The sequence below is a fragment of the Ananas comosus genome, linkage group 9 (assembly GCF_001540865.1).
Source record: "Ananas comosus cultivar F153 linkage group 9, ASM154086v1, whole genome shotgun sequence".
NCBI lineage: Eukaryota > Viridiplantae > Streptophyta > Magnoliopsida > Poales > Bromeliaceae > Ananas > Ananas comosus.
Window position 1 is genome coordinate 13,185,728 of NC_033629.1, and position 12,024 is coordinate 13,197,751.

At 36.7% G+C, this 12,024-nt stretch overlaps 2 protein-coding genes across 2 annotated transcripts; one reads left to right on the plus strand and one right to left on the minus strand.

Moving 5' to 3' along the window:
- Positions 24 to 5,127, minus strand: LOC109715168 (glycerol-3-phosphate acyltransferase 3-like). The gene is made up of 12 exons (XM_020240048.1): positions 4,834 to 5,127; positions 4,688 to 4,745; positions 3,679 to 3,797; positions 2,542 to 2,641; positions 2,222 to 2,317; positions 1,979 to 2,075; positions 1,774 to 1,861; positions 1,599 to 1,695; positions 1,194 to 1,279; positions 990 to 1,109; positions 793 to 891; positions 24 to 324 (listed from the first exon to the last, which is right to left on the minus strand). The coding sequence occupies exons 1-12, from the start codon at positions 4,941 to 4,943 to the stop codon at positions 276 to 278; spliced, it is 1,119 nt and encodes a 372-aa protein (XP_020095637.1). The 5' UTR covers positions 4,944 to 5,127; the 3' UTR covers positions 24 to 275.
- LOC109715167 (ESF1 homolog) lies at positions 5,445 to 10,022 on the plus strand. Its single transcript, XM_020240046.1, has 7 exons — positions 5,445 to 6,127; positions 6,283 to 6,399; positions 6,545 to 6,759; positions 7,025 to 7,187; positions 7,730 to 7,858; positions 8,410 to 9,170; positions 9,566 to 10,022. Exons 1-7 carry the CDS (start codon positions 5,528 to 5,530, stop codon positions 9,810 to 9,812), a joined length of 2,232 nt encoding a protein of 743 aa, XP_020095635.1. The 5' UTR covers positions 5,445 to 5,527; the 3' UTR covers positions 9,813 to 10,022.

Genomic DNA, 12,024 nt, shown 5'->3' on the forward strand with positions numbered 1-12,024 from the left:
GGATCAGGCTTAAACAAGATCAGTTCACAAATATCCGAATTCGCACTTTGTACAGATAAAGATAAGTGTACAATATATCATTCTACTAATCCTTATGTAATTTCTTACAAAAAGAAAGTAGGGAACCGTCCTTCGCAAGAAGCTCCCTATGATGGTGTTAAAAGATGAAGAGTAAAACTACCCAAAACAAAGACAAGGAAAATAAAGCATGCAGATTAACAAGAGGAAATCACATCAAACAAACTAATGAAGAAGACGGAGCGCGAGATGGCCCTTCATTTCCTCTCCAACCGCCGCAAGATTGACTCTGCAAAGATCTGCTGCCTGAAAATTCAGAAAATAATTACTCAGAAGAAACAAAACTTTTCCCAAGTAAAGAGACAAACTCAAAAAGCAGTTTAACTTCAGAGAAATCAAAAACGATTTAGAAAGGGATGAACAAAATGACAAGACTACTAGTTGATTAGATAAAGGCAGTTGGACAATGTTGACGCTTATCCTTCTATATTATCCTTCTATACTACTAGTAGATATATCTGAAGATATATCTACTGGTGGCAGATGAATAAGATATTCAGCTATATGAGACTCTAGTATTAAGAAAACATACTGATCAATAGATGGGAGTGTGAGCTATCTGGACCCATGCGACATTATGTACCACTTATATATATCATATATAGCTGCTTATTGGGAGACCAAAAAAGAAGAGAAAACCTTCTGAATATATTGATTGGCAGTACAAAACAAAATAAAGAATCAAAGAATCATAATAAGAGATGATTTTCATACTTCCGTTCTGTATGCTTGGGGCTAGGACGAAAGTACTTCAGATACCCATCCCATGGAACCTTCTTTAGACCAGCTCGAGCAGAAATCATGTCTCTAACCCTATCATGAAATTCATAAAATCGATGCTATTAGAATAAAAGTAAATACGTATTCGTGTTGTTGCACCTACACGAAACTTGAAATGCAAAATATTTCACCTTTCAGCAAATTCAATTGGCGTCTCCCCAGGTCTCAGGTACTGAGGCTCCAAGTACCACACATCACAGACAACAGCCCACGACGTCATGAGGCGGACCAGATGCATGGTAAAAGATTGCCTATAGTCCATCAAATTAGTTAGATGTTATTAAAAAAAAAAAAACCGAAAAGAAATGACTTATTTTATGGTTCTTTGTCCTCACTTCTTACTGTTCCAGAAGGCATCCACAAAAATTTTGTTGTATTTGATTGCTATTGGGCAAACAGCACATCCAAGCTCAAAAGCACCCTGTATAAAGAACAGACATTAGTCAACTGGATAAGAGTAACAGATTGGGTCGTGTTTTAGAACAGCAAAAATTATAACATGTATCAGAACTCCAAAGGCATAAGCACACTTAGATCTAATAAAGGAAACAGCCTGAAGTCTTGAACCGTCCACAAGAGAGAGGGGGAAAAAAGGAACCAGGATTATCCCTTGGTTTAAGTCTATGATCCAGAAAAAGTGAGATAGCACAACATTTTATGCAGTTCAGCTTTCTCAAAATTGAGATTTAGAGGGTACACTCCCAAACTACATAATATGCAAAAGGTAAGATGATTTATACCTTCTTAAACATGACAGTGTAGTGATTGTTTACGCAGGTTCCTTCTGGAAATATCAGAAGAGGGTTGTTGTCTACTCCTTGAACATGTTCTCTTAGCCTGCAAATAGAAAGGTCAGTCTCTGGAAGTTATAAACCTGCAAAAGGATTTTTGATTTTTAGAGAGGGCAAGTCTTACTTCCGCCCGACAACTCCGCGATCCTTAGACTCCGTTCGGTTGAACCAAATACATCCTACACTTTCTAAGATGGTCTTCTGAATAAATCCTATCAGACAAAATAACCCAAAAAATGGAAAAAAGAGATGATCAGAAAAATAGCACAGTGCCATTAGTAAAAGATACTAACTAAAGTAAGAACCATAAGAAGAAATAAGAGGCTTACCAACCCATCCAGGATGTTTTTGCATGATAACAGCAAATGCAGTCATTTGTTCTAAAATGATGAAATCGATCATGGAGGTGTGATTAGCAACAAATACCTGTTCATTACATTATAATCAGAAAGGCTTAAATAATATGGTCAGAAAGCGTTAGTCATATACCATCACGATAATTTATTAATTTAATATTTGTGATCAATGCAAGCAGAGCATGGATATATGCCATGATGTTTAACAGAAAAGACCTGATGAGGGCGCGTGCTTGGGCGTGGTCCATGATATTTTACGACTCCAGTCCATGAAGCAACAAATACACTGCACATCATCTCAACCAATTTTCTCTGGACCAAAAAAAAGAAAAAAGAAAAAAGAAAAAAAGAGAGGAGAGGAGAGGGGGTTAAACTAGCGAGCCATGAGATAAAACTAGTTACTCAAATAGTTATCAAAGGGTATACTTTATAAGGAATTTTTTATCTAATACTTGACAATAAAGTTGGAAGTTCAGCAGTGGCATCAACAGATTGAACAAAGAATTCTCATTGCACAGAAAGATAAACAAGCAGACCTCTAGTTTGCGCCTCCACTTGGGATACCCTTTCAATAAGAAATGTACAGGGAAGAAGGCAGAAAAAAATACTATCCACCCTATCGCCAAGACTGCAACTCTGGAGAAAAAGTAGAGCTATTACAATAGCATAGAATATAAACGTAAATAAAACCAGAAAAAGAGGCAGCTAAGAAACGACACAAAAATGGAAAGACCGTTAATCAAGAAAGTACAGCAACAGAAATAAAAAATAAGCGTATAATAATATTGCACAAAAAAATAACAGCCTTTATGTACACAGTACAAATGCATCTATTAACCGCACATGAAAGATAGAAATAAAGAAAATGATACAACCAAATCCCTTTCCACCTAAATATTTTATTACATCCTTCAATCTAAGGAATCAGCTACACAGTGGTAGATTATTTATTGCAAGAGGAGAGGCCAGAACTTTTTGGTTGGAATTCTATTTCAACTGTAAACATGTCTAGCATCGTTTAATGCAGTAGGACAATATGACTTCCAAAATTGGAATACTATTCCCAGTTATATGCTTCCTTGTAATTGAAAAAATATATACATCATTCAGAGGTCAGAGAGCAAGTACCTAATTTGTCCAACAAGAAAACAAATACAGCAAGAATCCACTTGTTCAAATGCTACCGTAAGAATACAAAATCTGTTTAACATACTTGCGTTTTCACAGGTTGTGGGCTACACAAAGGCTCTATCAATTTGCATGTTCAAGATCAACCATGAAAGTTCTCTTGCAAAAGTAATAGCTCTTTCTACTAACTGCAACTAATAAGTTATATCAAATCAGGAGGTTATAAAATGCATGACCTTTAATGCATAGTTAAAAGGTCCTAGTTTACTGTAGTATCACAAGAAGTGCTTTGACTTTCTCAGACAACATAAAAGCAAGCATTAAAGTTTGTATTTCACACAGTACCTACCACAGGTAGTTGTTGATAAACATGTAAATCAATGTTGTCTATTTAAAAAAAGTAAAAACAAAATTTTCATAAGCTGTTATCTTTCGAATAATCAGTGGTTACAAGCAAATTAAGAGATTAAATAACAGAGTAGCATCTTACAAACAAAATGAAGTTTCAGCATGTTCAAGGTGGAAGAATTAGAAGTACCCATTACCTGAGTGGAAAAAGAATCCCATATCTTACAACGACTCCGAGGCACCATAGAGGGAACAAATATATATTCCAATTCCATGGTTCTGGAGGATTTGATTTAAAGCAGCGAGTGAATGAGTCCTGCGAGAAAAAGAGTAAACTTCAAAGGCAACTGAAAAAAAAAAAAACAACAAACGAGATTAAGCATGTAAAACATAAAAATATAGTAATATATACAACGCATCCAGAGCTGTTACTTTCTGATTTAGCTAGTTCTAAATTACAGCAACTTAATCGCATGTAAAGTTATTCTCAAAATATAAAAAAAGTCATATGCAAAGCTCTAGCATCAGAATNATTGTTGGTGGTGGAATACTGTTCAAAATTAGAATTTTTATTTCAGTTTTTAGCTTATTCTGATTTAGCTAGTTCTAAATTACAGCAACTTAATCGCATGTAAAGTTATTCTCAAAATATAAAAAAAGTCATATGCAAAGCTCTAGCATCAGAATAAGCTAAAAACTGAAATAAAAATTCTAATTTTGAACAGTATTCCACCACCAACAATACGAGCTCATAGATACCAATATCCATTAAAAAACCACTCGTTTCCAATACACACTACCATTCATCAACCAGCCAAACCAAATTACTTCCCAATAAACCCTGATCTCAATCATCGGTGAATTCGATAAAACTGCTCTGGTGTGTATCGAAACCCCCGCAAGTACAAGGAGGAAAGGAAACAAACGCCCAAATAACACCACAGGAGAAGTATAAATGGCTACTTATCAGTAATTTGAGTCCGAGAAAAGTTTAAAACCGTAGTCAAGTTCTAATTTAGAACAAAACTCAATCACCAGCGACACAAATTGGTGCATCCACAACCAAATTAACCATCAAAAACCACTCTTTTGAGTCTTTTCCACGAGACCCTAGCATTCACCAACGATCCCAATCAAATTACTTCCCTGGGAACTCCCAATCTCAATCGAATCCCAATTCACGAACAGGAGAAGGAAAGGACTCACATCAACGATGGCGCCCGCGGCCTCGGTGAGCGTGGGGGAGATATCGAGCAGGTCCCTCCTGATCAAATCAACCAGGGTGAGCTTGCGAAGAGAGAGCGAGAGAGACACCTAGAGAGAGGGAGAGGGAGGGGTGGTAGGGGAGTTACAGGTGGAGGTTTTTGGGGGAGTCTTGGATGGAGTCGGTGGGGAGGTACTCCTCGAGGTTGGGACGGTCGAGATCCATCTCCGCGCTCGACGAGCCCAGAGCTTCAGCCATGGCGGAGCTCCTCCAACAACACTACCCACAACAACAACAAGCGGAGGAGGAGGAGGACGAAGACGACGACGCGCACTCTCCCCCACTGCTCCTCCTATTTTATTTTTCCGTTATTATTATTATTATTATTATTTACTTTTATCGGGTCCGATCTGGTGGTTCCGTCCACCTCCACCCGCCTCGAAGTCTCCAGGTGCTCTTCCGTGAATAATATTATTATAAATTAGATTAGATATATACTGTTCTATTTAAATTATTATAAATCAAATATTAAATAAAAATTATTAAAAATAAAAAATAAAAATGAAATCCTTGCAGTGAATCACCACCGTGCAAATCGCTTCAATACTCGTGCCGATCATCAATTTCCCTTTTTTTTCCCCTTAATTATTTCGCATAAAGGGCTAGTGACGGGCTTCGACCCAATACCGGCCCGTTAAAGACCCAAGACCCAATTAAATGTTATTATTGTTATTATTACTAATCCATTAAATTGTGGATTCGGGTTTCACTGACGCTTGTTTGCGAATTGCGAAGCCCTTCTCTTCTCTCTCCCTCTCTCTCTCGATCTCTCGACCGCCGCCATGGCTACGACGTCGAAGCTCGAGAAGAAGAAGACGAAGAAGAAGATGGAGGGGGAGGAGGAGCCCCACGAGTTTCGTGGCTACGGCGATGGCGATCGCGTTGAACCGGGTGGCGCTCGTAAGAAGTCAAAGAAGCGGAAGCTCCAATCCATGGAGGTACCGGAGGTTTCTAGGGTTAAGGACGAGAAGAAGAAGAAGAAGAAGAAGAAGGATGAGAACAGAGAAGAAGATGCTGTTGAGGAGGGAGAGGAGAGGAGGGGGGTGATCACGGACGAGAGGTTCGCGGCGGCGCAATACGACCCGAGGTTTCGGCGGATGCCGCGGAAGGAGGCGAAGGTCACGATCGACTCGCGCTTCGCCCGCATGTTCACCGACAAGGACTTCGCAGCTTCGGCGGCGCCCGTCGACAAGCGGGGGCGGCCGAGGAAGGATGGCGCGGTGAATCCGATGCTACATTACTACCTTCAACAGGATGGTGAGGAAGAAGAAGGTAGGTTGAAGCTTGAGGAGGAGGAGGAGGTTAAGGAGGGATCGGATGAATCGGAGAGTGATGAGACTACTACTACTACTACAGATGAAGAAGAAGATGACGATGATCAGGTGATAGATTGTTCTAATTTTTTGCTTTATGTTTGTAAAAATTGAGTTTTTATGCCGAATTGTATCAGAGACTTAGTTGTTTGTTTAATTTGGTTTCTATAAAAGGTTATAGAGGTCTAACCATGCGATTGTTTGTTGTTTGTGAAAATTTCTAGTACTCTGTTAATAGCGATCTATGTCGGTATCTGATGGCTAATCACGATGACACGCCGATGATCGAGAATGAAACTCACCGGCTCGCAGTTGTTAATTTGGATTGGGATCATATCAAGGTCTGTTAGGTTATGACTACATTATCTATTTTGCTCTGTTACTTCTTTTTTTTTTTTAAGTCATATGGGTTCAATTTTGTGTTGTGCTTAGCCTGTTGATCATCACTTTGTTGGTTTCTTCTTTTTTTTTTCCTTACATTGGTAGGCTGTTGATCTGTATGTGGTGATGACTTCATGTCTCCCAAAAGGCGGACAAATTCATTCGGTGGCTGTCTATCCATCCGAATTCGGACTCAAGTGCATGGAAATCGAAGCAATTCATGGACCATCTGGTCTTTTTGAAGACAATGATGATAATAGCGAAGATGACTCTGATGTTGACGATAACAAGTTACGCTCTTATGAGCTCAACAAACTAAGGTAGCTACCATTATTCTATGTTCTTTTGGTGCTAATTCGTTTATTTATATATGCACAATTATATGGAGATAAAGTAGAGGGAGAAAGAGATACTTGAATATTTGCCATCAATTTTGGTTGTTTATTTTGCATGAAGAAATAATTTTTGGAATAGATGTTGGAAAGCAAGTTTGCTACATATTGTCCCAGGAAAGTGCATTTGATTGGCAACCCTATTGTGATACAAATTCTCAGCTGTGTATTCTATTTTTTGGACCTCTTGCAGGTATTACAATGCAGTTGTCGTGTGTGATTCAAGTGCCACTGCAAATCACTTGTATAAGACTCTTGATGGTACCGAGTTTTTGAAAACTTCTAATGTGTTTGATTTGCGATTCATTCCCGATTCTGTGGAGTTCAAACATCCGCCTCGTGATATTGCAACCGAGGTAGTTCTTTCTTGCTGGTAGCAGCTGAATGAAACTTCTTGTTTTGTGATTATACTATTAATCTAACATGTGATATTATTATTATTACATCTATGGCTTTGTTTCTAAGATACATAATTTCTTTCTTACTAGGAAAAGAAATGTTAGATCCTTAGTTAAAGTTGCAATTTAAGCAAAGCTACCTCTTTTCTCCTCTTTGCTCCTTTGGGAATGACCAAATCTTCTTTGAGGTTCCTGTGAATTTGAGTTTTTTCCTCTATATATGAAGTTCTAATAAGCACATGCTGCATTCTCAGAAATACCTCACTCATCTCTTTACGTATTTTAGCACTATTTATTTATTTCATCAGAATTTTTTAATTCTATTGCATTATGAACAGTTGCTTGTCAGTTTGGCAAGACCACTTGTCGATAAAAGACTTGCTACTAAATTTATGCTGATTGGTTCTTCAAAAAATTGCTATTGGAAAATCTATATTTGTGGTAGTAATTTCTAAAATTGGTAGACATGAACTCACTTGGATATATGCGTTTATACTCAGGCACCAGTGAACTACAAAGAACCAGATTTCCAGACTCGTGCTTTGCAGCATAGCAGAGTTAAGCTAACCTGGGAAGATGATGAACCAGAACGCAAGAAGATTTTGAGACGCAAGTTCAATCCAAATCAGGTATTTAAAAAAAAAAAAATCGCCTACTGATTTGGTTGCCAACCATATATAGTTGGTATTTGAGTGGTGAATGTCTGCTCATTCAGATCCATATATGGCTCTTTTCTCTTGCTTAGGCCTTGGATATGATTAGCAGTATTGTTTTCTTTCTCAGTAAATAGGCCTATTTCAATAGCTCAATGCTATTCAAAATAACTTCATCTTAATAATTATATAAAGTCATATATTTTCCACATTGTTTTGTTTATGAGGAAGTTCAAGTAGAGTTTCATATGCTTGTAAAACTGTTCTTCAATGTTCTGAAACGAACTTCACCTTTCTGCACATAATTGGTCTTTATTCCTAGTGTGCGCATTCTAATCCAGTTATGGTGACTTCCTCTTAGTTTCAGCATCTTGGGGCGTATGTGATTGTTTTTTAGTCTATATTTATAAATAAAAAAAAATGTATTCTTGTTATTTTTTGTCTGAAAATCCAGTCACTTAGTATAGTTTGTTTATCCATCTGCCTGGTTTGTGTAATAACTGGAGCCCTTTTTTTGCCCGCTACAGCTCGATGAGTTCAATGAATACTTAGCTTCCACCGATGAGAGTGATGAAGACGACGATGAGTACAATAACCAAAATGGTGTTGGCAATAACGATGAAGCTGAGGCCATGCCCAACGGTGAAACCAAGAAGCGCTTAGGAAGAGAGAAACTATTAGCTCTTCTACAAGCTGGAGATGATTCGGACTCGGATAAAAGCGATGACAAAGACATGGAGATCACTTTCAATACAGAACTCGAGGATCTAAGCAAGCGCATCCTCGATGAAAAAGACAAAAAATCAGAGACTGTTTGGGAGGCAGTCCTTAGAAAGAGGAACGAGAAAAAGAAAGCTAGAAAGAATCAGTCAAAGCACTTAGATGATGAAAACAGTGATTCTGATAATGAAGAAGCACCTCAACAAGATGATGATGATTTCTTTGTTGAAGAGCCTTTAGATAGTGAAAGTAGCAAGCAAAAGAAGGGTCTGAAGGGTAAAAAAGGCCAAAAAGGCAGTAGAAAAGATAGAGATGAATCTCCTGAGGGAGAGAAGGAGAGAGAAGCGAGTAGGGCAGAATTGGAACTGCTATTTGCTGATGATCAGGATGTGGATCAGGGTCCCAAGGGCTTTAATTTGAAGCCCAAGAAGGTGAAGGGCAAGAAGGGGAAGGAGAAGTCTTCAGAGGACAAACTTCCGAATGTAGATCTTAGTAATGATCCGAGGTTCGCTGAACTCTTTTCTTCTCATCTCTTTGCATTGGACCCAACGGATCCAGAGTATAAAAGGTAATCTTGAAAACTTTGCTCTACTATGTTCTCATTACTGTTTCATGTTGGTTGTTAATATCTAAAGTAAGGACTTAATTACAAATTTAGTCCCTGAAGTTCTGATCGAATGTCGATTTACATAATCAAAGTTCCAACTTTAACAACTTAGTCAAAATTTCCTCCTACATTGAAAGGGAAAAAAAGCATCATAAACCTTAAAAGATGTGATAGCAAACAGACTTCACTGACTATTTTATTTCTGTGAAATTGAAACTCAAAAGACAGCAGTTGAAATCAAGGTCAAACTTCCTTGACTAAAGTTCCAACTAAGCCTTCAATTAGTTTAAGACAACCATGTTACTTGCTTTTCTTTACAAGGAGTGCTAAAAGTTTGTTATATGTGGATTAAACAGGAGTGCGGCGTATGTTCGAAAGCGAGCAAAAAAGCAGGGAAAGGATTCTCAAGAAGAAGAGATACCGGAACATAATTTGCACAAGCCATCGAAACAAGATACACCGCCACCTGAAGAGGGACTACCAAATATAGACACAGTTCCGCAACCTAGCAGGGTTTCATTAGAGAAGAATGAGCTATCTTCCACCATTTTGTCGCTTAAAAGAAATCTAGGAACCTTTAAAAATGGAACAAAGGGTCGGTAATGTGTACCCAGCTTCTGCAAGTTTCCGACAGTGCCGAAAAGCAGTTGAAATTTTGTCATAGTTGTTTTTTTTTTTCAAATTTTGTCATAGTTGTTTTTTTTTTTTTTTTTTTTTTTTTTTCACTCCAAATTTGTGTAGAACATCTTGAATTTTGATAGATGTGTTACTTTATTTTTCTTTATGAAACTATCTTGAACTTGTCTTGTAACACTATCAGGAGCCAATTTCGCCTTGTACTCCTATAGCTAGATTTTATTTTTAGTTTTAATTTTTTATTTTTAAATTTTATATATATGTACATTTGTTGAGTGTATGTTCAAATCCACGGAATAATTTTTTAATGCTTATCTCAAATTAACATAAATTTGTGGATTATATTTATTGAAAAGTTTACACTCAAAACTTAACAATAAAAATTTAAATTTTAAAAAAGCAATTATATCTGTTATATTTTATTAAAAATTATTTGTCATATTCTAACTCAAATTTAGATAGTTTGACAAATTATAAAGTTTTATCTTTTTATTTTATAAAATTTAAGTTTAAATAGTGAATTAAATTTAACTTTGAATATCAAATTTAAATTAACAATTAAGAAATTTTAATTAAAGTGGATTAAAATTAAATTTGAAATTTGAATTAAATATGAATTAAAATTTTGATATTTTTAGTTTAAAACATATACTTCAATTTTTGGATTCATCAGAATTCAAAAAAATACAAAAATATTTAATGTATAATTAAATTTTAATTCTGAGTTTAAGATGAAATAAAAGTTTAAAATCAAATAAAGATTAAAAAATAAATAGACAAATTAAATTTAAATTTAATTATTCTTTTGAGAAAGAGGTAGACGAGCTACCTGCTTCATTCATTGAGAGATGAATTAGGCAAAACAGTATGGAAGCATCTGAGGCTTCCGGGGCGAGAGACAAACAGAGAGAAAGAAAAGAAAATAAGGGGAGAAAAAAACCAAAGAAAGTCGAATGAAAAATGAAAAAGACGGAAAAGATCAAAATAAACCCAAAGGTGGGCAAAGTGGGTTAAAGGAGGTGTTGCGCGAGGGTTGAAATCGCAGGTTCAGTCCAAGACGTCGAAAGTAGGACGGCCCGCTCTAACGCTCTGGTGGCGTTGGGGCTCTTCGAGCGGAAAATGAGGTCGTTCCTTTCCGTCCAGACGACCCACCAAGTAGCCGCCAGGGAGGTCAGGGCCTTAGACCTTTGCGTTGTGTCTGAAATTGCGGTGGATCTGATCCAGAGAGTCCGGACACAGTTCGAATCTTCGGCCGGGACGTCCAACATAAAGAGCAAGAAGCGCGTGAAGGTGCAGTTGGTGAAGAGATGATCGCAACGTTCCGAAGCAAATGCGCAGAAGTTACAATGCTCGGCGACCTGCATCCCACGGGCGATCAGTCTGTCAGCAGTGGGTAGTCTTTTGCGCAGTAGTACCCAAATGAAGACTTTGATTTTGTTGAAAATTTTTAAAGTCTAGATATGGTGGTAGGTGGTATCCTTGATCCCTGTGTTGTCGAGGAACATGTAGAGCGATTTGACTGTGAACAGTTGATCGGGTGTCCATCGCTAACTCGGAGTATCCGGGCAATTCATGGGGTTGAAACGAAGGAGTAGGTCTTTGAGAAGTGCGAAATGTGTGTGGTTGATGTGTATTGAAATAATCTAAAAATATTCATCTAAAATGAAAGGATATGAAATACTTTTAAGACTATCATTAGAAAAAAAAAATAAAAATTTTATTTTATTATATTACTTATTTTGTATTAAAGAGCGAAAAAATAAAAAAAAATTTGCTAAATAATGGATTTGTCAACATACCCAAATTCAGAATAAAAAATTATTTAACTTTGAATAAAAATAATTTAATCGTGGAGTGCCTGTTAAATTTAAATTTAAAATTTAAATTTATGAAATTAAACGAACTCGCACAAGGAAATTTACTCCATGATTTTCATAGATGTTTCCGGTTTAGTATGCGACTCGCATACTACTAAACATCTGTTTCCTGAAAATATAATGAAACTTCCACGATTTTCATAAATTTAAATAAATAAATCAATTCGGAGAAAAGATCCTGTTAAATTTATTTAAAGAGAAAAATAAAATCATAGATTTTTCATTATAATTTCAGGTAGATATTATTTCTACTTTATCTATATTTACATCTCTATATCTATCTATTTTCATATTATTTATTT